Source organism: Nerophis lumbriciformis, linkage group LG34 (assembly GCF_033978685.3).
Source record: "Nerophis lumbriciformis linkage group LG34, RoL_Nlum_v2.1, whole genome shotgun sequence".
In the NCBI taxonomy this organism is placed as follows: Eukaryota; Metazoa; Chordata; class Actinopteri; order Syngnathiformes; family Syngnathidae; genus Nerophis; species Nerophis lumbriciformis.
In genome coordinates, this window is record NC_084581.2 from 3,737,974 (window position 1) to 3,764,687 (window position 26,714).

General features: G+C 40.9%; 3 protein-coding genes across 5 annotated transcripts; 2 read left to right on the forward strand and 1 right to left on the reverse strand.

Moving 5' to 3' along the window:
* Window positions 1–4,062: 4,062 nt before the first annotated feature.
* Window positions 4,063–6,205, forward strand: smim19 (small integral membrane protein 19). Its single transcript, XM_061929512.1, has 3 exons — window positions 4,063–4,334; window positions 4,554–4,678; window positions 4,746–6,205. Exons 1-3 carry the CDS (start codon window positions 4,201–4,203, stop codon window positions 4,799–4,801), a joined length of 315 nt encoding a protein of 104 aa, XP_061785496.1. The 5' UTR covers window positions 4,063–4,200; the 3' UTR covers window positions 4,802–6,205.
* A 213-nt stretch (window positions 6,206–6,418) lies between these two features.
* Window positions 6,419–20,403, reverse strand: pld7 (phospholipase D family, member 7). 2 transcript variants are annotated; one of them, XM_061929504.1, is made up of 13 exons: window positions 20,291–20,403; window positions 20,020–20,183; window positions 19,537–19,635; window positions 14,620–15,513; window positions 14,341–14,543; window positions 11,718–11,898; window positions 11,529–11,643; window positions 11,329–11,456; window positions 8,774–8,965; window positions 8,443–8,582; window positions 8,170–8,335; window positions 7,999–8,098; window positions 6,419–7,923 (listed from the first exon to the last, which is right to left on the reverse strand). In XM_061929504.1, exons 2-13 carry the CDS (start codon window positions 20,158–20,160, stop codon window positions 7,721–7,723), a joined length of 2,562 nt encoding a protein of 853 aa, XP_061785488.1. In that variant the 5' UTR covers window positions 20,161–20,183; window positions 20,291–20,403; the 3' UTR covers window positions 6,419–7,720. The 2 variants fall into 2 exon arrangements, with proteins under 2 accessions (XP_061785488.1, XP_061785489.1); XM_061929505.1 differs by lacking the exons at window positions 20,020–20,183; window positions 20,291–20,403 and adding an exon at window positions 19,751–19,879.
* On the forward strand, window positions 20,011–26,557 carry gpr137 (G protein-coupled receptor 137). 2 transcript variants are annotated; one of them, XM_061929510.1, is made up of 9 exons: window positions 20,011–20,201; window positions 20,304–20,468; window positions 21,040–21,492; window positions 21,569–21,618; window positions 22,940–23,180; window positions 23,243–23,392; window positions 23,455–23,580; window positions 24,865–24,980; window positions 25,049–26,557. In XM_061929510.1, the coding sequence occupies exons 3-9, from the start codon at window positions 21,103–21,105 to the stop codon at window positions 25,143–25,145; spliced, it is 1,170 nt and encodes a 389-aa protein (XP_061785494.1). In that variant the 5' UTR covers window positions 20,011–20,201; window positions 20,304–20,468; window positions 21,040–21,102; the 3' UTR covers window positions 25,146–26,557. The 2 variants fall into 2 exon arrangements, with proteins under 2 accessions (XP_061785494.1, XP_061785495.1); XM_061929511.1 differs by lacking the exon at window positions 20,011–20,201 and having other exon boundaries at window positions 20,419–20,545.
* Window positions 26,558–26,714: the final 157 nt, after the last annotated feature.

The following is a 26,714-nucleotide window of genomic DNA, read 5'->3' on the forward strand; positions in this document are numbered from 1 at the left end:
ACTGTAAAGATGCAAACAATTGAAAGAGTTTTTATTTTTCCTACACAATTAGCAAGAAGGAAACTAATTGGATGTATAATTTAATGGGTTTTTTCCCCTCACAATTCTTACACGCAATTTTGAAATAGACAATGTGTGATGATTAGTGTGTCGGCCACCATACATCTGTGGGTAAACAATTTGTATTGGGGCGGTAATGGGTGATTTATATCATTGACACATTTCCATATCCGTTCAATTATTCTATATTTAGGACTTAAATTAAAATGTAAATGACATTTCAAAGCAGAACTATGTGTACACTAATGGACAGGAAACAAATGAACAATGAACCACTACAGCAAGCATACAACATTATTAAGAAAGATGATATCTAACTACCAGTAATTTAACAGACAGCACCTATTGTATGGTTCATTGCTCTTAAAGTCCTAAAAGACATCAATGTTGTGAGATTTGCTAATTTACCATCTTAGCACACTCGACACCTGTGTGACGTTGGCCCCCCCTTATTATTGCAAATAATAGAATAACACGGCCATGTTTGTGCTTAAGAAAATGTATTTGTGTCGTTAATTTTTTAAGTTGTGCTAAAATAAATTTTTATGATACTTCACCATGCAGAGCAGATAGGGTCTCCGAGATGTTGTCCACAATCACAAACGTCTTAGTCTGAATGCTCTAAGGTGCACGCCTGTGCAATTGCGCACTGCTCAAGCGTCCTCTGCGCACGGCAAATCTATGCCACGCACAAAATCAAATAAAAAAATAAGCGCATAACAATTTTCGACACACGGCCACGACAGAGAAAACAGTTTTCGTCATCATTGTTCAAATATTGTAAAGTCTGTCGAGACGCTTTGAGGACATGAATTCCATCCGTCACTTTACTGAGCAAAACTCTTTATTGTTGGCCATAAACACATCACCAAAACATTAGTAAAAAAATGATATCCAACAAAAGTGGTAATTTTCTGCAGTACAAACCAGACCAAAACCAACTCTGATATATCAACAGCAGCCGCTCGCTCTTTCTCACTTGCGCCAACACATGCACATATGGCTCTTAGCCAGTGATGCGTTTACAGCCACACAAAAAGTCGGACAACTCCAACACCACATATAAAGTGTCATTCCAGGTCGTTATAACTATGATTTACCAATCAAATGTGTGCTTATTCTAGTGTCATTTATTAGGAATATTAATTTATAAATATTAATCATTAAATGCTGTTAGTCTATTAAATAAATACTAATAAAAATATATTTTTTACAAACAGGAAGTTGCAGGAATCTACACATGATCCCCTGCTTACATCTCATTGTGCAACATGTGAATGTTTTAATGGGAACTAAATGCAATGTCTGAAAGGGGTACAAACTATTTCCAAAGCAGGACCTCCACCCAGACAAACAATACAAGTACACAGTTCATGAAAAACAATATTTTTTGTTACTGTCATTGTAAGTGGGCCTAAACACTTATATTAGAAAATAATCTCATGGAAATGACTGCTGTCATTTGATTATAATAATAAGAGAATGTTGTCTGTCTATCTGTGTTGGCCCTGCGAAGAGGTGGGGACTTGTCCAGGGTGTACACCGCCTTCCGCCCGAATGCAGCTGAGATAGGCTCCAGCACCCCCCGCGACCCCGAAAGGGACAAGCGGTAGAAAATGGATAGATGGATGGAGATTGAACTTGTTATTTAGTCAGGTTTGGGACAGGTGTGCTGCTGGTGTAGCCACAGTATGCACGTCTGATGTTGCTCACATGGTCTCACTGAATGCTCAGGGAGTTTTTGCGTTTGCTCACACACATGAAAAATTAGAGGGAACATTGCCCGCAGCTCTTCAGTCACAAACAGCAGAAGATCGTGAGCGCTGGAGATCCCTGACTGCCCAAGCATCCACCATGACACCCCTACGGCCTCCTAGGCCATGGGATGAGTGAGTGAGTGAGAGTTCAGTCATGTGTGGCAGCTTTGGGGTACTTTGAACGATTGGCAGCATCTTCCAATTTGTCAATACACCCGGACAAAGCTTACTCCAATCAGAAGATGTCCTGTTATCATGACTCTGAATAGGTAGTAGGTAGTAACATCCTCCACTTAAAGAAACACAAAGCACACAGCACTCCCAGGAGTCCATCAAGTCCAACCGCCCCGTCAAGACAGGCAGGTTCCCCAGAACCCAAGCTTATCATCTAGAACAAGGGTTCCCTTTTTGGCTGAGAGAGCCATGAAAGCCAAATATTTTTAAATGTATTTCCGTGAGAGCTATATAATATTTTTTAACACTGAATACAACTAAATGCGTGCATTTTTAAGTAAGACCAACATTTTTAGAGTATAATAAGTATCTCATTCTTTTTAATAACATTGTTTATCTGAAGCTAACCAATAGTAAATAAAATACTTCTTACCATTAATGCGACCCTCCTGTACCCCGAAGGACAGCTGGGATTGGCTGAGCCCTCCCGCAACCGTGAACAGGTGCGGTAGTAAACGGATGGATGGATTAAAAAGCATGAGAATGTTTTATATTTTGAACGTTATTTTTAACACTGTGATTTCCAGCAGAATTATTCATTACTTATCGTTTTAAGCAATGTCAGTTAAGATTTATTTGAGAGCCAGAGGCTGTCATCAAAAGAGCCACATCTGGCTCCCGAGCCATAGGTTCCCTACCCCTGGTCTAGAAGATCTTGTCAGTACAAAAATAGGCTCCAAGAAAGTTAAGACAAGACAAAGGAAGCAAAGGCAGGGGCAATGAGGGAGAGGGAAGGGGTAGCCAGAGAAAAAGAAGATTAATAAATGGTGATAACGGACATTATTGATTTGGAAACTTGGGGTTATGCCTGAGACCCAGCGATTATAATGTCAGATTTATTTTGTTGTTGTTTTTGCAACTACTCACTGCTGCACATGTTTTTTTTACAGCAACGCAACTTCAACTGAAGAGTCGTGTGGAATCAGCGGTGGGCCGTGCGTTTCCCACCTAGGCCTTCAGTGATGTCCTGTGTCCAAAGATTACCTCTCAAAATACCATCATTGATGTCCCCACATGACCATTGCTGGAGAAATACTACAGAAACACATGTACGCACTACTGCGCATTGTACAAAACAGGTTATTTTCTGGCGCATTTAAAAATCAATAAACCCTTATCAGCAATTAAAACATATCGTATGTGGTACTGTCAAAATTAAAATTGTAAAAAATATATTAAACATGAAAAAATAAAGAAATAAAATATCTGAACTCACATTTCATCGCCGGGACAGCAGAGCGAGCTTTCGGGGTTGGCCTGCATCATCTCACAAGATGTAGTTTCTCTTTAAATATTCTTCTTGAAATAACCTTGCAAATATATGTGTTGTCTTGTCTAATCATAAAAGACGCAGGCGAGGCGTGTTGGCTGAGTTCTGAAAGTTTACTCCACAGCGTGCTCATCAAAAACATCCAGCTGCCGGCATGTCTACATTCAACAACCTAAACGGGGCTATTGCGCATGCTCTTCACTACTGTGGCATGTTTAGTAATGGAGTTCTTATGTTACCTGGCTCATAACATCACTACATATCTGCCTTAGGCCATCTAGAAGGCCTTACTGTCAACAACTCGTGATTTGATTGGCTATCGCAACTGTCTGTCAAATGTTTGTGTCCGTTCACTTCCAGTGCACAGACGCCTGCATTATTGATTCTGAAGGCTTCTGGCAGATTTGGTACAGCATGGCAACATAAGCTAGCTCAATTCTGATTGGATACAAACTCTAAACAAAAAACAACAGAGCTGGAAGGAGCATAATATGATATGAAGATAATATTAATACTTTTAGATATTTAGGGAAAGTAAATTAAAAATTATTTTTATCTTTAATTATGATCATGATTTCTGGTGTTGTTAGGCCAGCAGAGAAGGCCTTGCTGGCCCTGACGGCCCACCACTGTGTGGAATATAGTTATTTTTTAATACAGTTGCCAAAGTTTTCTGTAAATTTCACACTCCAGTCCAGCGGGTGGCGGTAGTGAACCCTTAAACTCATTCACCAACTGCTATTTAAAGGGGAAGAAGGCGGGATTTGACATCATTGTGTTTACACCGTTCGTTATTTTGCTAGCGCCAACACAACAAGATAGTTATTCGTTTATGCAGATGAACATATAAGATAGAGATTCTATAGTTGTGGTATTTGCATGGGGGAACACGGTCTTCTGGGCAACGAGCCCGAGTCTATCGATTATTCTGTGCACGAAGCCTGGAACGAGGCCACAAACGTCTACCTGCTCGTTATTCTAGTTAGCTTCGGCCTGTTGATGTACGCCAGAAAGTGAGACTCTCTCTTTATTCATCATTTGTTCCAACATGCTTATTTTCATTACTAGGGTGCTCGATTACATCACTGAAATCAACTTGTCTAATTTCACGTTTACTTGGCCGCAGCTAAAAGTCGGTACCTTGCTGATAAAAAGGCCGCGTATGAGTATGATCTGTGTGACTTTCTGCTTTAATCGGCATGTTCAATCCCCTACTTGAATGTGTCATGCAGAAACAAGAGGAAGATCATGCGCATCTTCACCCTGCCCCCCACCGTGGAAAGCAGCACAGAGCCCAACTTCTACGACAGCCTGCAGAAAGTGCGCCTGCGACAACAGCTGGAGATGTACTCATTGGGTGAGTGGCACCTGTGTCTAAGTAATGCACCCCCCTTGTTGTGCTCATCTTATGTTTGCTCTTCTAGCCAGGAAGTTTGAGCAGCAGCAACAAACCGACAGTGTCCAGCTCTCCATGGAATGAGGAAGGCCCTCATTCTGCAGCTTTTCTCTGGATGGATGGATGGACGGACACCAACGACATGATGCTTCATGCTGGGATCTATGGAGATGCTTATCAAGCCTCTTAGTCAGAGAAACTTTTCCCCCACATCTGCAGTGAAAAACACCTTAAATGTAACATTGATTGTATTGTTTTAAGTATACATTTAATTGGGTGTGATTAGATAGATAGATAGTACTTTATTAATTCCTTCAGGAGAGTTCCCTCAGGAAAATTAAAATTCCAGCAGCAGTGTACAGAATTGAGATCGAATTTAAAAAGTAAGTAAATAATGAGGGTATAAATAGAAATAAAATAGAAAAATATTACAATAAGAATAAAAATAAAAAGCAACAATGAGAATAAAAATATAACAGTAAAATAAGAATATAACAAGAGAAACTAGGCAGTAGTGATCATGTTATGACAAATGATTGCACTGTTATTGTTTTGCATCCCCTGTCATCCGAGTACCCCCCCAGAGAGGAGTTGTACAGTCTAATGGTGTGTGGGACAAAGGAGTTTTTGAGTCTATTAGTCCTGCACTTGGGATGAAGCAGTCTAGCACTGAATAGGCTCCTCTGGCTACTGACAACGGTATGCAGAGGGTGATTGGCATCATCCAGGATGCTCACTAGTTTTTCCACAGTCCTCTTCTCTGCCACCGTCACCAGTGAGTCCAGTTTTATTCCGATCGTAGAACCGGCCCGCCTGATCAGTTTCTCCGGTCTGGAGCTGTCCTTCTTAGATGTACTGCCCCCCCCCCAGCACACGATGTAGTACAGAACACTGGCAACCACAGACTGGTAGTACATCCACAAGTTTTTTACAGACGTTGAGGAAGTACAGCCTGCTCTATCCTTTTCTGTACATGTGGTCCGTAGTAAAGTGGTTTTAAAAGGTTGTCTTACTGATCACTGATATCAGCCAAGTTGTATCCATAGTGTACTTTATAATCAACTTTTGACTTGGTCAACAATGACCCAATAATGTTTAAACCAAAACATTTAACATGATAAATCGTGTTATTGCAGCACCAGACTTTACCTGGAAGTGGGTGCAAAATGCCTTTTTAGTGAAAAAAGGTCAATGGAGGTCTGTCCAAATCCATTAAAATGAAAGGCAAACTGAGATCACATGCTGATCTAATTGAGGTTGAGTAGTAAGCACTCCCTCAAACTTAATTGACTCCTGGAAGCATGAACAGGCGCTGCTGTTCCCACCAAAGTAAGAGCGGTAAATGAATCAGCGCGGGCACGGGAAGACAACGATTGAGTGGCAAATGTCACCAAGCCCACCAAAATGTAACCTGATTTGTTCTCACATGTAAAACTGTCCTTTATTTGTGTGCAGCTGTATGATAAAACATGTTAAGTAAACTGAAAAGTTGTGAGGATTGTCTTAATAGTTTAGTTCCAAGTTACAGCTTTCAAAGGGGAACTGCACTTTTTGGGGGAATTTTGCTTATAGTTCACAATCCTTATGAAACAAGAAGACTTGATTTTTTGTTTGCATTCTAAAGCTTCCTAAGATGTGGCTAACAATGCAGCTTGAGACCAATCAATTCTGCCTCTAAATATGCATCCAAAAACCACCACCAATGCTTACGGTAATTTATTTTCCATAACCTGTGTAATAACCAAGCTGTAGCTACATTGATACTGTAAGAGCGAACACTGAGAAAGTGTTTTTAGCATAGTAACATCGCCTCGCTCAGACACTCAACACTGCTACAGCATTAACAAGAAGTCAGCAGCTTGACACCTAAGATGATTGTGTTTTGAATTTGTAATACACGATGCAAAAGGACATCAATCTGTACTGACTGAAAAACATGAACAATCATTTTACAGTATCTGTAAAGTATTAGCCCACATTTCATGTTTGAATACAGCTATCTGGAAAGTATATGTAGATGTACTAAGAAGCATGGTGTGCTGCATGTATCATGATCAATATTATAGTGACTTACTTGTACAGTTGTCAATTTGGTCAAGCTGGCCGGGGACATTTCCAGTTGATTTTGGGTATGTAGAAAAAAGTTTCTACCCCTGCAGGGTTTGTTCGCACAACAGTTCGTCTTTTGTTGTGATGCAGTGTCTTCCTTGCCAGATAGAAGAAACTTCCATCGACAAAAAACATTGAGTGCTTCTCAGTCCAACAGATGCAAATGTCTGTCACCATACTTTTACCTCAGCAAGCTTCACATTTACGCCACTGAGTAATGACATCCCTGACCCTCCCGGCTCCAGTCTGCTGCAACGTTATAGGCTCGCTTAGCTTCTCTAACCAGCGGTTCATTAATCATATATTCAGCTTCAAAAAGATAAGGTTGTGAATCCCCATTTGTCCAAAAGATTAGCAAACACAAATTTGTTGCCGGAAGTCGAAAATCCATGGTTTTGAGCACTGAAATCCATATGCCCAGGAAAATTATTCCAGTAATGCTTAAAATGACCAAAATACGGTAAATATTATGAATGTGTCTGTTACAACATTACACACAGGGTTTTTAAGTTGTTTTCAGGGTTTTTAAGTTGTTTTCATGGTTTTGAAAGTAACACAGAAGACTCCCATTAGCTGCTTCTTACAAGCGTTTTTTTATATCTTTAGAATGCAAAAAAATAAATCTGTGTTATTGTCTTACATAGGGATTGTGAAAAATTCCAAACAAAATCCCAAAAAAGAGCAGTTCCCTTTTAAGAAGCAATGGGGGAAAGTGATGACATATACAAACTGCTCCAGGCAAGCAGGGGAAAAAAACTAATTACATAACACGAAAACTGTATAAAAATAGGATTTTGAAAATAGCAATTATGTACATCAGTTTTCAGAAATAAAAGTCAGCGAGATGATTGCAAAGATGAGGTTTGGAAAGGCAGCGAGCAAGATTGCGATCATTCAATGTGGTCGGCGAGGACACACCCTGACGTCGGCGGCTGACAGCGAGCTGGCGTAATGAGACCTCCAGTCTCTGAGAAAGAGCTCCTCCGCCCCGCTCCGCACCGTCCCCTGGCCTTCTTTCGCCACAGAGTCCGTCTGGTTCACCACCAAGCCCACTCCGGCCGTCTCGGAGAAGTACGTCTCGGACCAGTTGGACGTACCTGTCCACACACGCAGTTAGGTCAGACACATCTGCAGGGGTGATTGTGTCACAGTGGTAGCAAACAGTAACATACCGATGTAGAGGACTCTGTCCGTCACCATGTATTTGGCGTGGTTGACTCGAGCAAAGGGGATCTTCATCTGCTCCGCTGTAGAGTGCACTGTGAAGATTTTCTGTGTGCAAACAAAAATGTGTTAACTTTGTTGTCAAAACAATAAGGAACCACTCAGCGCTCCAAACGCACCACTTCTATGTCACACTTCAGCGGCGGCCTGTTGAGCACCAGCAGCGACTGTAGGAAGGGGAACATGGCGGCGGGAGAGTGCTCCCAGCAGCTCACCAGGAGGCGCACTTTAACTCCCCGAGTGCAGGCTGCTGCCCTCACAGCAGAATCGATGTCAGGCCAGAACCTGAGAGTGGAACACGACGGACACCTTTAAAAGTGCTACTAGATGTTGTGTTGGTCTAGTCCAAACAGATGATATCCGATGGAGGTTGCCAGGTGACAAGTGATCACCTTAGTGGTTTGGTGAACACGGACAGAGGAAGGTAGTCCATGACAGAGATGAAAATGAACTTCTGAGCGTCATGGATGACGGACAGAATGGTGGTGAGATCATCAGAGCGTCCGCGGGCTGAGATGTGCGGCGGGGAGCTCTGCAATAGTGTTTGATGAAAGTTGTTAGATAACATTTGTACAATTGATCAAATTACTTTATGGTAACTGAAATAGAAAGTGGTTTGATGGTGATGTCTGCAGGGGAAAAGGGTGCTGGTGAATTACTGTTGTGTTTAGTGTCAACATGCTTTTAACATAAATGCTATTTCAATGCAGTGTTTGAACTCACAGACAAGTACACTTGTGTAGCAACTCCATTGAAGTGGAGACGCAAAGGATGCTGTGCGCTGGACAGGGCGGTGAAGCGAGCGGGCCAATATGGTGGCAAAGAACCATTCAGGCTCCTGTACAGCTCAATGATACGAGAGGCATCTTGGGCGAGGCAGCTGCAGTCCTCCACTATTACGCCCACCTCCTTCACCTACATGAACAACACCAGCAGGTTCTACTGTATTATTACTGTAATACCTCATACTCTACTGTTTCAGGTTACCATTTTATTAGTGTGATATAATCATCATTCATACAGTTCTAATGTGGAGCACATTCGGTTTTATTATCCCGATATGTCCACAAACAGTCCTTAGGACGGACAGTAGACACACCTGTGCGACCGTGAGGAGGGAGACAGACTGTATTACAGTAAAAAAGAAGACACTGAGGACACACCTGAGTTACAGTAAGGAGGGACATCTGTAACCTGGAGTGTGAGAAACTGGACAAAATTAAGAGGAACATTTCTATTGGCACAAAGTGCTGCCACGCAAGCCTCAAAAGCAAGATTCAGAAAATCAAGACTACATTTCCTGCAATTGAGTGCATTTGTACACTATATTTCACCTTTAGATTTATTTTCATCTATCAACCTCTTTCGGCTGCTTTTTTTGACACTAACATGTCCCATGTAATGTACCAGATATTTTGTTTTTTAGGTACATAATTTACTAACATTCTTATAGCTGAAAATGTAATGTAAAATTCTATAACCTGCATGCAAAACAACTCAGAAAACGTTTCCCATTTGGCAACTCTATCCTATAACCACACCCCCATGGGTAATATACTTCCGGTGTTGTGACCTCTGTTTACATCCCTCACGTCAAACACATACCTTCTCGCTGAGCTGAGGAGAGCGTTCAACAAATTTTGTTTGGATCATATTTTTATTGATAATGTAGTGGGTTTATATAAATCACCCCCAGAACTTTTGTTATTGTTAGGGAGTTCCGGTCGAACGAGTTACATGGGACACATTTCCTGTGTTGTGTGGTGCTAAGAAGCCACAGATGTATTGCTTGGATTTTACTGACGTCACGTCCGGTCCATTAAATATGCGTTGTGGTCAGGGTAGCTGTTTTTAATGGGTGCTGGGCGCCATTTAGCCTTTCTCGAAGAAAAAATGCCATATGCTTGTGTTGTTTTTGACTGCATGAATTGTTCATATCACGAAAAGGATAAACGTTTCTTCAGAGTTCCTCGAGAGGTAATCAAAAAGGGAGGAAGAGTGCAAGATTTTACGAGTTTAGCATGCAGCTCACACTCCAGTACAAGAGAGCAGAGTCCCATTAAAGTATTACGTATCTTGATATTATTAGTATTTCTTAAACACACGTTTGCTACAAGTGTTTCGAAAAGCACCAAATCGGCGAGTCTAAATAAAAGAAAGCAAATGTGAGCAAAACCTAAAAGAGGTAAGCTTTTACCAAAGGTAGCAATCATAAGTGAAGCTTTCAGCACATACACAATGTTGACATCTATAGTAATATTTTGATATAGACAGAGAAAAACATGCTACCCGTAAACAGTGCGTGCAACAGTAACAAACATGGCAGGAGACGCCAAGTTATATCATGAAATGCAACCTAACTAGAGCGATGCGTATATATTTAGGGGAGTCTTGATACCAATTTCCTTGACCCAGCCACACACAAAGAAGTTGCAGACCTCCATGTTTTTCCAAGTTTCCATCTGTTTTGTCATGTAGAAGATGTCAGGAGCACAATAGTTCGATATGTCTGAGAACGCTACTGACGTATAATCCTTAATATCACTCGACAAATGTTTTTTTTATATAGTATATGGATCTATTCCATTGCATAGTTAAGATTTTTTTTGCTCGTATCTGCTTTTTGCAGGAAGATTTTTGCCTCTTTTGTACTCATAGTTCGCACGCTGCTTGCTGTACAGTGGTTTTCACTTCTGGGAAGAAGTCACATGTTACAATACCAGCATTAGACACTGCTCGATTGCTGGTAAGAAAACAAGGTCTGAATGTCATTAAAACAATTAGCTCAAGCTCAATCTTTTGACACTCCCCCTTCGACTCCCGTCCTAAAACGGTGGGGCGGTTGATAGATCAGCCGTGCTAGTAACTTGAGAGTTCCAGGTTCGATCCCGGTTCTGCCATCCTAGTCACTGCCGTTGTGTCCTTTGGCAAGACACTTTACCCACCTGCTCTCAGTGCCACCCACACTGGTTTAAATGTAACTTAGATATTAGGTTTCACTATGTAAAGCGCTTTGAGTCACTAGAGAAAAGCGCTATATAAATATAATTCACTTCACGCTACAATATTTCATGAAAAAAAAAACACGGGAAAAGATATTTTGACGTGGAAAATTAAGGTATAAAAATGCAGATTTCACATGCCTGAAAAAGGGGCACACCTGTGTTACAGTAAGAAGGGAGACACACCTGAGTTATATTTAGAAGGGACACACCTAAGTTCTAGTAAGAAGGGACACACCTGACTTCCAGTAAATAGGGAGAGACTGGATATCAAACCTGACTTAATGAGCGCCAGTCCATGTTGGCACTACCCAAGTAGAAGTGCTTCTGGTCCACCACTAACAACTTAGTGTGAACGATGCCGCCAGTCAAGGAGTTCAGATCCACTTCTTTGATCTTTGCACCTAAAAACCAAGATGTTTATCAACATGTTTCCAAGTAGAAAAGGTCAAAGCAGGAAGTCTTGATGGACATACCTGCTGCAGCAAGTTCCTCAGTGTCCTGGGTGTAGGTCTGAGGGCTGTTAACCACCATTTGGAGCTTCACGTCTTTGGAAAGCAGCTGCTTGAGCTGATCAAAGACCTTTCTGCCCTGCAGACATGTGGAGGAACATCAGAGGGGTTTTAAGTGGGAACTGCCAAGTCAAGAAGAGACTTTCTTCTTGCCTGAGTGTCCACGGAGTGAGCAAAGTCCTCATCGTTGCTGCGCAGTGACAAGTAGAAGGCGGTGATGCTGACAGAGCTGTTAGCCTTGCCCAGCAGCCTGAGCCAGCTGGCTGCTGTACTCTGCTGTGTTGATGGGCTGGATGGGTACAGACCCACTGGGATGCTCTCCACCAGGTCAACTCTGAGCATGGACAATATACTTTTATTCACTCAAAAACACTACTTCATTATGTTCTACATACAAGTTGCAGACATGCTGCATAGATATTTCCACCATCTTAAAGGGGACCTTTTATACAAAACCAACTTTTCTTACCTATTGGTACCTGTTTTTGTGTATTTAGGATCTGTATACGGTAAGTCTCAAAAATTTGAACTCAAACCATGGAGGCATTGCTGAGATATTTATAAAACAATCTTGCCTTCCTTCATACTTCCTCCAAACGAACCATTTGGAATTTGCCCAATCTGTGACGTTTTCCCAAATGTGATGTCAGCGGATATCTCCATGTATGGTAAAAATTTACCTGAAAAGCTTTGAGCGAGTCCGCCTTTGCGGTCAATACGTTTCTAGTTTTTCTCTATTTTTAGCGATGTTCCTTATAAGGGTTTTTATGCTGCCAAGTCCGATCATCCATGAGTGAGATCATCTGATACGAATACGATATCACATGCATTACCTGTACATTTTTCAAGTTATTTACGGTGAGGGGTATTGATAGTGTAATAATATAAACAAAATATTTAAATGACTTATTTTACTTCACACAACTGTTTGATCAATAATATTAATAGTAGGGCTGGACATTTTTAGTTTGATTTCGATCATGAAAATATAATAATCGAAGAAAAAAAGATTAGCGGGCCACGCAACGTGGATGCAAATTCCGGACCTTCTGACAGTGAAACGGAGGAGTGAAAAAAGATGTCTATTAGAAGTTTGGGATCTCATCATGGTTACTACTTTTTATTTGACCCAGCGATAATGAATAATCTCTAAACTCAACAAAAAAGTAAGGCACATGGTTTCCGCGTTGAAGTAATCGCGGACAGAGTCACATTATTGGCCAATAAAACAAAATCTGCTGGTAAACGCAAAATAATCAGGGAAATTTTGATAAATGTGACTGAAATGCTATCATTGTGAGAAGGGAACATAAAGTGTCGAACACTCATTCAGCCCCGAAACACTTCCTAAACTAAACAATGTCAAGACGGTCACTAGAAACAGAGGCTAAACTACAAATGTAAATAGCAAGAACAACCCACAACACATCTCATCTGCTTGTGTTGTTGTAAATGACATCATCGATGTAACTTATACAAACAGGATGACAGATGCCGCAACTTGAGAGTCGCGAACGCTCTGTCTTTCTTTACTCATTATGCTTAGAACAACAGCACAGCACACTTCCCCCTTCACTATAATAGCCTGGTGCGCCACATCCTGTCTGAATGCGCAAACAAAATAAAGATTTCAAAAAAGTACCTTACACAAGCATAATGCACTTATTGATTCATTTACACATTTATGGCTTGACCTAAAGTATTGGTCAAAGTTGTTCAAATATGTATTGCACCAATAAAATGCGAGGATTTTTGCATTTATTCAGAAACATTTTATAAAATTTTATTTGCTACAAAAAGCACACACACTAAAGTGTAAAAGTAAAAAACTGAAAAACTGAATTTTAATTTTTTTTACACTGATATTATTTAAATGTATTGTTATTACTATTATTATTTTACTTGTTGTGGTTTATTCGTTACTAATTTATATCTGTTTTTTAACTATAGTTAAAGTTGATTTTTGGTGGTACAATACTAATGTTTGTAAATTAATGAAAATTTGTGTAATTAATCGTTGTTACAATAGCAATCAAAATAACCGTGATTATTATTTTTGCCACAATCGTCCAGCCCTAATTAATAGTACACAATAACTGAACTAAATCAAAAAGCTACCATTTACTACTTATTTATATCCTATGGTTTTTGCCTCCTGTGTCCAAGAAATAATTCCCTTAATGTTTACAAATGAACAAAAACAATAAAAATAGATTTTAAGAAATACAAACACCAAACTGATCACTCTAGTATCATCAGTTACTCATACTGTACTACCCTTGGTATCGACACCACCAATTTATTTATTGATCTATTCTCCTTTTATGTGTCGTATACTGACTGTCAACCTCCAGTAATAATGCTACTTGACAATGATACCTGTTAATGCCTAAGAAATGTCAATCAATCAATCAAAGTTTATGTATATAGCCATTAATCACAAGTGTCTCAAAGGGCTGCACAAGCCACAAATGCTGTGTTTGCCGTAATGGAGGTGATTATTAGTTTAGAAGAGCCGCACCACACTGTGTATGGACACATAATTAACTGGAGGACTAAAAATAAATAGTGTCAGCTAGAGGTTATCGGCGTTTGTGTCAAGCATTATTCGGCAATGGCGATAATGTACTTTTTCACAAAAATTGGTTGATACGGGGTGGTGGCCGATCAATTGACTTTCCTAATTTGAATACTTGCCACTTGACTCTAATATAACAGAACTAAAAAAAACAATGTGGTTAGATCAGAGCTATCGCACTCGATGAAAGTTCCTTACCGACAATCTCTGCTACATGACTCGGCCATGAGTCCCACGCCCTCCAGCCAGTGCAGCTCCAGCTGAGCAGCGAGCTGGCTGACAGACATGGGGAGTCCAAAGTGCCAAGCATGCATACCAAGAAGCAGCAGAGTCGCCGGCAGCAAGAAGCAGAAGGCAAAGAGAGGGCGCCCTGAACCCTGTAGAAAGAGAGGAGGCCTGGACTACAACAAGACAGGGACACGTTATAGTACGTGTGCTAAACATCTCAGTTTATTTTTATCGCCATTGAAAACTCACCTTTGCCAACTTGGATGGAGCTGTGGCAGACTTCTCTACTGCTGTATGACAGACCGACTCGTTGTTGTCTTCCTTGCCGACATCCACAGCTTGATCAGTCTTGATCATTATCTGCGGCTCATTGTGGTCCTTTGCATCACCAGAATCATCCATCACAAAGTCATCTTCGCTATCGACATCCGACGAAGACCTCACGTCTTGTGACTCGGGTGTGTGTGGATGTTCTCTCTCCCACGGCGGCTGTTCGTTCACAATAGCTTCTGTTTGGCTAACATTGGGCATGCAGTCCAGCTCTGTGGACTTTGTGACGGTTGTTGAAACAATTCTCTTGGTCACAACATAAGACCTTGGTGGTTTATCTTCTTGAGGATTATCTTGGCTCAAGGAGTCCAGGCATGGAATCTCAGGTGAGAAGCTGTCAATCTCGCTGGTTGCACTGCACTGGCTTTCGTGTTGCTCTTGGATGAAGTGTCCCTCCGCTCTGAGCGCAGGCCTGGGGCTCGCCATAAGACCGTACTGCACTCCCTCAGACAACATGGATGTGTTGGGTGTGGACCCTTCAGATGTTTGTTCTGTGTTGCTCAAGATGGTGGATACCTCACCGCCAATTCTGGGGATGCGGTATGATAACAGGTTTTTTTCCTGCACACACTTTGATGTGTCCACAAGGACACTTGCTGACTTCTCAGCAGGCTGAACTACTGGGAGAGGTAGCTCTTTTTTGGACAAAGGCATCTCTGCGCTGAGAGTGGCAGGCCGCTTATTGAAGGTGGGGATGCGGGAAGCAGGCTTTGCACTTTTGCGGTTCATGTCGTCTCTTTCCTCGGGTTCTCTCTTTGAAGCGTTATCAGTAACCCGAAAGCGGTCCAGCACAACACTGCAGGGCTTCACTTCCTGAAGAACACAGAACACTGGTGAGAATGGGAGAACTTTGGGTCATCAGTTAGCAACATTACTAGCATTGAAACTTAAACAAAACGATCAAATACTGTTTATTTAAAGGGGCCTTATTTTTCAAAACCAACATTTCTTTACCTCTTGGTACCCGTTTGAGTTTTTTGGGATACAAGTGGCAGACATATTTATATAAAGACAATCTTTCCAGTTTTAGTCCGATGATAAGTTTTTTATTTTTCTCTGTCCTCTTGATGTAGTGTAGACTGGCTCGTACATTGTTGTACATCCTTAAATCCTCCACTGGTGCTAACAAAATGTAGCATTTAATTCTAACTTTTATCTGTCAGAAGACTTGATTTGGAAGCGCTAAAAACTAAAACATGGCTGATGGAATGGAGACGCAGTCGAATGGGCTTGGCCTGGATGAGAGCTTTGGCACGTAAATAAGACCCACCACAAAATGATGCATTCCGGTTTGAAGATGGATTGTAAACAAAATCTATCCAAAACTTGGACCAATGAACCACCATTACATTTTACATAGACCACAAGGTCTTTAAATGTAGAAAAAAATCCTCACATTTTAAATTCTACCTTTTTTAATTAATACTCTTTTCAGTCACACAATTCATTATTTGCACAAGCTAATGAGATACACTTGCCTTAACATAATGCTCAATTTTGACTGACATTCAAATATTTTATCAAAGTTTTATAAAAAAAAAAATACAATTAATAGACACACAATATACTTTATTGGCAGAAGAAACAAATATTGTTCTGGCTTCCTAAGGGCAATATCATTTTCATGTGAGTGTTTAAATATGTTATGCATATATACATATATATATGTTTAATGATCAAGGCAAAAACGAGTGTTCAGAAACGATTTTCCATTCAACAGTTCTCGAGTCAAACTGATTCTTGCAATATATTTGGTATATAAATTATAATATAATCTATTCAAATAGCTTACAGAATAAATGTTTTTGGAATGATGTGTACATGCAGCAATTAACTGCGCACAAGGCCTAAAAAACCTTATTAAAAAAAATTATGAATCTTCAACATTTTTATAAATCAAAATGGCGATTTGGTTGTGTGAATAATTTTTCCCCCCTGACACCCATAATAATTAGGCTGTCACAGACATATACATCCATTAAGGCCACATTGTTGAACCAGATTTAATAGATTGTTTAGTCACTTGCTCAAACATTCAAGACATAAGAAATAATTCAGACATTCTCTCTCGCCTATATTCTGGAGTAGGTGGGAATCTTTGGGCACCTCATGATTCGATTACGATTCAGGAGCTACAACTCGATTAAAAATCAATTAGTGATGCATCTTTAATTTATGTATATTGATGGAGTTAAAAAAGAACATTTTGTTTCACTAAATAAGCATTTATCACTTGCAACTTTAAAAAAAACTATTCATTTGGAAAAAGAAACAGTTAAATTAATTCCCACATTTATTAAATTTATGAAAATCTGTGCAAAACTGGACCATAAGTGCCCAATAAAAAAGTAGCTTGTGGGATCTCTCGGTGAGGTGGCTCGCTGATCATTCCATCCATCCATTTTATACCGCTTGTCCCTCTTGGCAGTCAGACAAATTTTAGAACTGTCTGCATTACTTTGTTGACAATAAACAAATCGATTATCGATGTTTACTAATCGATTCTATAATAGAAATAATTCAGAATTGCAATGCATCTAAAAATCGACTATTTACCCCACCTCTACTCTGGAGCAAATTTTCCAAGCTCGGGGAGAGAGTGGTCTCTGCATCCAAGTGCGTCGCGGAACTGTCATTTCCAAAACCAGTAAAAGAAAAATGACACATCAAGAGACTGCAGAATTGAAATAGCAAATGAAAAGTTTTGTGTCTTGCTATTTATTTAGCAGGCTACCGGTACTTTCTAATACTTGGACCATGACACACAGATGAGGCTACTATTGCTTATTAGTAGTCCATGTATTAAGATCCTCACCAAAATGCCACAGCTTCCTAAATAAAGTACAGTGGTACTTCAACTTAGAAGTACTTTGAAATATGAGCTGTTTCTGCTTTTTTTTTTTAATACTCTGAAACTGCAGGCAAATTAGAGCTATGAGCATTTTCCCTGCCACTTGAAGTAGTATTGGTCCACACCCACAGCCCAATCCTGCCCTCCAACCACCGGAACTGAGAAAGTTAGTGTGAAAAAAAAAAGGAAGACCGAATCTGGGAAATAAACCACTAAAAACAGCCACATCCTGTCTGAATACGCTAACAAAATAAAGATTTCAAAAAAGTACCTTACACAAGCATAATGCACTTATTGATTTGTTTACACAATTATGGTTTGACCTAAAGTATTGGTCAAAGTTGTTCAAATATGTATTGCACCAATAAATGCGAGGATTTTTGCATTTATTGAGAAACATTTTATAAAATGTTATTTGCCACAAAAAGCACACACACTAAAGTGTAAAAGTAAAAAATGGAAAAACTGAAAATTAATGTTTTTTACACTGATATTATTTAAATGTATTTTTATTACTATTATTATTTTACTTGTTGTGGTTTATTTGTTACTAATTTATATCCGTTTTTAACTATAGTTAAAGTTGATTTTTGGTAGTACAATACTACTGCCCTCCAACCACCGGAACTGAGAAAGTTAGTGTGAAGGAGAAAAAACGGAAGACCGAATCTGGGAAATAAACCACTAAAAACATATCCTAGCGGTTGCCAAACCTGACAAGAAAGCTCTATGGCTGTTGGTCCACATCGCACGGCATCCAAACAACGGTGTTTGGCATCCTGTCTCTTGGCTTGGCGGTGTGCTTTGCCTTTGGTGCACGAGCACAGCTTGTTGTCAGCGTGGAACTCTCCGGTCAGTCACTCAAAAACCTCAGTGTGCAACGCGAACAACAATTTCCTAGATCCTATTGTTAAACGACGGAACATCAGCCCCTAGGACACACCTGCAAATGTTTGCTCTCCAAGGTACAATAACATTATTTCATAAACTACTGTAGCTAATTGTACTACACGTTATTATAAAATGGTGGTGTTGGGAGAGCAAAGCCTGGTTTGAATTGATTTCAATTCACTTCAAAAGGCGGGGCTGATTTGAGCTTCCATTGTTTTGAGTTGAGAGCTCAGTCATGGAACACTATGTGCTTGTAAAACGACCTCATCTTACAAGCACATTACAGTATAGTGGAATCCTGCTTATTGCGCCTGTCCTAATTACATTTTTTTTATTGTTTAGTTTGAACTTTGGGCTATGATAGCTGAGCTCAGTCAGTAAAGGGAAACATGTCTTAAATTATTTAGTACAAACACCTCTCAGTTACAGAGTTCCTACTCTTTCCCTTAACTATTTTCCTTGACTTTTCCAGCTTCTACAGAGGCAGGTTATACACCGATAAATTTGCCTCATTCTTTGTCATTTACGCAGATTGCGTGAATGAGTATGACTAAGCAGTGCAGTTACACAAACAGACTATAGATCAGTGGTTCTTAACCTTGTTGGAGGTACCGAACCCCACCAGTTTCATATGCGCATTCACCTAACCCTTCTTTAGTGAAAAAAAAAAAAAAAAAAATTCAAGTTACATGTTTTTTTTACTGGTGCACAAAATGAACCGTGCATGAACATCACCTTGTTCAAAGAACAAAACCAACACAGTGCATGAACTCACAACAAATTACACACCTGCAAATTAGATGGAAAAGTAGAGTGAACATTGTTTGGTGGTATCCATAATACGCCGATAGGGAGAAGTTTTTATTTACACGATGAGTCGGGTGTGTCTTGACCTCTGCGGTGGAGGTTCCGCCAAACCCCTGAGGCCGACTCACCGAACCAGTTTGATTGAACCCAGGTTAAGAACCACTGCTATAGATGGAAACTGTACACATCCATCATAATGGATTAAGTAGAGTTGCATGTGTTAGGTGCTACAAGTAACATGTATGCAGTGTGTGTGTGTATACAAAGAAAGTGAACAATAGCGATACCGTTTCTGTCGCCTCCACTGTTTCCTCTTCTTCCTCATCAGTGTGCAGTCCCTCCATCCCTTGGCCGTACACAGAGTCCGAGTCCGAGTTCTCCGACTCCTACCAATAAAAAAAAAAATAACTTGCTCAGCGAGTAAAACAAACATGCTGTGAGTGCGATATACATTAAAGGACCAACGATGAGTCAGCAAATGATGTCAGCATGAGGACTCACCATGACGCAATAAGTTGCGAGTTTAATGAAGTTACTTTAGTTAACAATTACAAGATAATGACGGTCCGGCGACGTAGCTGTCGCACGTAAAAATGTGATCTTTTCCCGTTTTGTCCAGCACCCCCCCCCCCCCCCCCGGTCAGGATGGCTGACGATACTAGCGTCGACGTTAGCTAACGATGCTACAGTGAAAGCTAGCAAGGAACTACGTGGCTAATGTCAACCTTGCAGAGGAAGAGGAGGCGGGATGGTAGTGTAATATTACTCACCATGTTGTGCGTGGGTCTCACTTGCAGGCGGGACGACGTCCTCGTTTTTCTTACTATTACTCTTCTTGTTGTTGTGTCCCACTCCTCCTCGTCATCATCACTGCTGTGCATCGACTTTTTGGACCGCAAAACCACCGGCATTTTTTCCACTCTTTATATAGCACCTTCGGAATTAAACGCGCGTAAGTGAGATATATGTATACAATGGGTAAAATGTACACTGAATCAATAAAACAAACTCTTGGTGTCCAACACTTTTATTTCCACTCACCTTCCTTCATTAGGTGAGTAAACAATAAACTGAAAGAAACCGCGATTTCCTGCACATCGCTGATTGGCTGGTTGAAATCCAAAAGCCCGAGGCTCCGCCTATCAGACGTGACGTAACACGGAAGTGACGACGTTGACGTCGCCTGACTGGAGACGCCGCGGCTTCCACTGGATTATAGGTGTGTAAATATTATATTCCACTTGTCATATTCGACGGTTTGGTCGCAACACATGACGGAACAACTTCTATTAAAAGGTATTCACGTCTTTAAGCGCTGTGAAGCAGAGACAGTGACGGTTAGCTTAGCCCTTGGAAGCTAGCTTGTTGTTTACGACACAAACATCCCTTTGAAGACATTTCTGTCTCGTGAGGGGTCAAAGGTCGCGCCTGAGTTGCAGACAGGTCACTTCTAAAGTCCATGGTCAACAATAGTTTTACATGATGCCGGGCATCATTAACAGAATGATGTTATTGCAAACAGTAATAACAAAACAATTCCATGTAGGTCACAAGATTTATAAGCAGCAGTTGACATTTCCAGTTAATCCCGAGAGGGACAAGCGGTAGAAAACGGATGGATGGATATATGTAAAATTGACCAGACCAGATAACAGCTTAACTAACCTGCTTACAGTAGCTATGTCTTGAAATTAAATATGAACAAGTTTCGCACTAATTTATGCAAATTTCACTTCATGATTGTTGATATAGGCTTGTACACGCTTGTGAGTCCATGTTTGTGTCCTCAGGTCTGCCTTCCTTTTGAGAGCCACGTGTGGTCATGACGGACTGTTAATCTTCTTAAGACGGCAATGGAAGCTCCAGTCACGGCTGTGCCGCCTCCTCCTCCTCCCAATTCCTCCGCCGTGCCATCCCCTCTTCCCCTGCGCCCGGCTCTGGCACCCTCAGTCCAGCTGGGCTTCACCGTCTTGTACACGGCGCTGTACGGCGTCCTCTTCCTGGTGGTGTACGCCCAGCTCTGGCTTCTTTACCTCTACCGACACAAGCGATGGAGCTACCAGAGCATCTTTCTCTTCCTCTGCCTGCTGTGGGCCGCGCTGCGCACCGCCTTGTTTTCGTTTTACTTCCACAATGCGCTGGAGGCCAACCACCTCCCCGTGGTCGTCTACTGGCTTCTCTACTGCTTCCCCGTCTGCTTGCAGTTCTTCACTCTCAGTCTCATCAACCTGTATTTCACTCAGGTGAGACAACGGCATTTTCATGCCGAGGAGCTTAGAACAGGACAGAGTATCTCTGACGTGAGTTCTGCTACCACAGGTGTTACTCAAAGCCATAGAGACGTACAGTGCAGAAGTGGACAAGCGACTGTGAGTACTAAACATCTTTACATCGTGTGGCTAACCGTGAGGTATTGGCATTCAACCTGTCAATCAAAATAGCCAGCTTATATCATACTTGCCAAACCTCCCGATTTTCCCGGGAGACTCCCGAATTTCAGTGCCCCTCCCGAAAATCTCCCGGGGCAACCATTCTCCCGATTTCCACCCGGACAACAATATTGGGGCCGTGCCTTAAAGGTACTGCCTTTAGCGTCCTCTTTCACCTGAAAAGGAGACTATTATATATGTCTCTGTTATCCATAGGTTTATCTATAACCCATAAAGCAGGCAGGCACGGAGCTATTTCTCAGCGTGTGTTTATTCCAGCCGGCACGTTAATACACTGACACACAACATCCGGATTCCCATCATGAATTGCTTCAAAACTACGGCAAGTAGTAATGTCCAAAAACATAACAGACGAAGCAGAAGAACGAAGAAGAGAGATGGCGACGAGGAGTAAGAAGAAGTACGCTTGCAAGTTCCAAAATGATTGGAAAAAATAACTTCAGTTCATCCAGGACAGCTTGAAGGGGAAGGGGTATTCTGCCTGCACATTTTGTAGATCTCCATTGAACACGGTGGCCAAACGGATATACTTATTCATTAACGGATTATTTATATATATATATATATATATGCATACATATACCGGTATATATATATATATACATACATATACCGGTATATATATATATATATATATTAGGGCTGCAACAACTAATCGATTACATTGATTAAAATCGATTATAAAAATAGTTGGCGATTAATTTATTCATCGATTCGTTGGATCTATGCTATGCGCATGCGCAGAGGCATTTTATTTTTAATTTTTTTTAATTTAGTTATTTTTCTTTTAATTTTTTATTTTTAAAACTTTATTTATAAACTGCAACATGTACAAACAGCTGAGAAACAATCAAAATAAGTATGGTGCCAGTATGCTGTTTTTTTTCCCAATAAAATACTGGAAAGGATAGAAATGTAGTTTGTCTCTTTTATCCGATTATTAATCGATTAATCGAAGTAATAATCGACAGATTAATCGATTATCAAATTAATCGTTAGTTGCAGCCCTAATATATATATATATATATATATATATATATATATATATATATATATAATTATAATATATATATTATTATAATATATATATTATTATAATATATATATATATATTATATTATATATATATATATATATATATATATTTAATATATATATATATATATAAGAAATACTTGAAAATATATACTGTACCTTACCTTAAGTATCACATGTGATACATACAGTTGTTGTGTTTCAGCCGCGTGGCCCGCTGTGCATACGGGTCGCTGAACGCCGTCTTCCTCTGCGTCAACGTGGCTTGCGCTGCTCTTGGGGACCGGGGCAATGGCGTGGCGGAAGGCCAGAGGACCTGGAATTTGGTTCTTATCCGGGTTCTTGTCAACGACCTACTCTTCATTCTGGAGGCGGTGTTGCTGGCCGTGGTGCTGTTGCTGTTGACGCGGCACTCCCGCTCCACTGGCCCGTACTTGAGCAGCAAGGTAAGCCGAAAAAAACAATGAAACGACATGAATATGGCGGGATCTTACTTGGCTGTGTGCAGGGGACCACAATGTGTCGCACGGCGGCGCTCGGCGCGGCGGTCATCCTGTTGTTTGCTAGCAGAGCTTGCTACAACCTCAGCGTGCTCGTGCTGTCCCAAAACCACCATGTTGAGTCCTTTGACTTTGACTGGTACAACGTCTCCGATCAGGTAGGAAAATCTTTTACGCTCAGAACGTGATTGATAAAATAAAACGATGAACACGCTTCCAGGCCGACCTGCGCAACGAACTCGGGGACAGGGGCTACTTGGCGTTTGGCGCCATCCTCTTCATCTGGGAGCTGCTGCCAACCAGTCTGCTCATTCTTATCTTCAGAGTTCGCAGACCGACCCAAGAGGTAGTTGGACAAGCAGTACACTTCAATAATGAAACCCTCAGTCTTTAGTGATATAGACGTAATGCACCGATGAGCTGCCCAAGAAAAAGCAAAGGCTAACTCAACTCAAGCCACAGCAGCACCTGCTGCTTGTTGAGAGGAGCATTTTCAAAAGGCTCCAGTAAGACCAGAAAATGTTGCTAAATTTGTCGCTTTTTAAAAACACTGCTCCTGTAGCCTCTTCTTACTCTCTGGCAGAAAAAGTGTGTATGAGTTGTGTTAAAAGTTAGAATGCCATCTACAGTACCTACATTTACAGTGCCATTACAATGTGTTTATGAGCAAGGGCAAACAGGTAGATGCAAATCTACTAAGTCTAATAAGTGTTTCAGTCCAGTGTTTTTCAACCACTGTGCCGCGGCACACTTGTGTGCCGTGAGATACAGTCTGGTGTGCCGTGGGAGATTATATAATTATAATTATAATCCGCAAATGTGCCGTTGTTGAGTGTCTGCTGTCTAGAGCTCGGCAGAGTAACCATGTAATACTCTTCCATATCAGTAGGTGGCAGCAGGTAGCTAATTACTTTGTAGCTGTCGGGAACATGGTTTGTCGTGATCACAATATGCGGGAGGCAGCGTGTAGGTAAAAAGGTATCTAACACTTAAACCAAAAATAAACAAAAGGCCAGTACTGCTAAGAAAAGGCATTGAACCTTAGGGAAGGCTATGCAAAACGAAACTAAAACTGAAATGGCTGCAAAGTAAACAAAAACAGAATGCTGGATGACAGCAAAGACTTACAGTGTGTGGAGCAGACAGCGTCTACAAAGTACATCCGTACATGACATGACAATCAACAATGTCCCCACAAAGAATGATAGCGTCCGCACAACTTAAATAATCTTGATTGCGAAGGAAGACATGAAACTGCTACAGAAAAATACCAACAATAGAGAAAAAGCCACCAAAATAGGAGCGTAACACAATAACTAAAACACTACACACAGGAAAACACCAAAAAACTCAAAATAAGTCACGGTGTGATGTGACAGGTCGTGACACTTTGAGACAAGAGCTATAGTGATGCATGGTTGGTTAATGTTTGAATTCATATCCAACAATTGCAAGAACAACATTTTATTGTCAATATCGGCTACTGAGTTTCATTTTTTAATGTTTTCTGCTGGTGGTGTGCCTCAGAATTTTTTCAATGAAAAAAATGTGCCTTGGCTCAGAAAAGGTTGAAAAACACTGGATCAGTCGTCATGTGTGAGGTATAAAGAGTCCGGTGTGGTCCTGGCAGGTCAGCAGCCTAGCCATCAACAACAGAGTCCTACCTCGTCCCTATTTCTTTGATGACCCTCAAGGCGATGAGGACATTCCAGTTCCTTGGACTCGCAGCTACCACCCACACGCCAGGTATGTGACAGCCACTTGTTGATATAGAATATCTACTTCCATTTTTCCCTGTTCTTCTCTTTTCCCAGCTGGTACGGATCAGAGACCACCCCACTGCTGTTTGCAAGCAACCCACCAGGCCACAACCACCAGCACCACTCCTTCTATTCCACCCCCCAGAACTGAGCGCCGCCATCACAGACTAGCATCTTAGCACCCAGTACAACCTCTGTGTGTGTCTTTGCACTGAAAAGCTCAGGAATTGTCCTCAAGTAGGGAAAATGCAGATTGTAGTGTTTTTAGCCACTGAGGACAATCTAAAAGGGAACATCAATTGCCAAACGTCGCACTTGGTGATGACATTAGCTGCTTGTTTTGAATGAGTTGTTAATTTTGTTAATCACAGTTTATCACTTTGAAATTCCTCCTTAACTTTCCTTTTCAAGAGTCTTTAAAACATACAGTGCATCCGGAAAGTATTCACAGCGCTTTTTCCATATTTTTGTTACGTTCTAGCCTTATTCCAAAATTAAATACATTCGTTGTTGTCAGAATTCTACACACAATACACAATAATGACACAATACCCAATAATGACAATGTGAATATTATTTTTTGTTTAAATTTTGCAATCATCTTCATCTAGTCAGGGAGGTGACTAAGAACCCCATGGTCACTCTCTGCTGCAGTATTCCTCGGTGGAGAGAGAAGAACCTTCCAGAAGGACAACCATTTCTGCAGCATCTACCAATCAGGCCTGTATGGTAGAGTGGCCAGACGGAAGCTATTTCTTAGTAAAAACTTTGCCAATATGTCCCTGAGAGACTCTCAGAACATGAGAAACAAATTCTCTGGTCTGATGAGACAAAGATTGAACTCCTTGGTGTGAATGCCAGGCATCATGTTTGGAGGAAACCAGGCACCGTTCATCACCAGGCCAATAGCATCCCTACAATGAAGCATGGTGGTGGCAGCATCATGATGTAGGGATGCTTCAAGAGGCAGGAAATGGGGGACTAGTCGGGATAAAGGGAAAGATGAATGCAGCAATGTACAGAGACATCCTGGATGAAAACAAACGCTTCCCATCCAATCTGATGGAGCTTGAGAGGTGCTGCAAAGAGGAATGGGTGAAACTGCCCATAGATAGGTGTGCCAAGCCTGTGGCATTTTATTAAAACAAAACTTGAGGCTGTAATTTCTGCCAAAGGTTCAACAAAGTATTAAGCAAAGGCTGTGCATACTTATGTACACGTGATTTTTTATTATTACATTTGTAAATAAAAGAAAGTTTTACACTCATTGTTGAATTTCGAGGATAAAAATAAATGTATTTCATTTTGGAATAAGGCTGTAAGATAGTAAAATGTGGAAAAAGTGAAGCGCTGTGAATACTTTCCGGATGCACTGTAGAAGGGCAATATTTAATGTAGACATTCCAATGTCTTATTTTAACCATTGGTTAGTTTGATGTTTTCTGTATTTTTCTTTGACCTTTAAATTATTTGTTGTATTAATACGTTTGTAGCAAGTGACTCCCATGTGGATCTGACTTCACATTTACTGTGTAAACGACCAATTAAAAAAAAAATATTACAGCCTGTTGATAAGTGATGTTTGTTTTTATGCTACATGAAAATCCCATCCATTTTCTACCGCTTGTCCCTTTCGGGGTCGTGGGGGGTGCTGGAGCCCACCTCAGCTGCATTCGGGCGGAAGGCGGTGCACACCCTGGACAAGTCGCCACCTCATCAC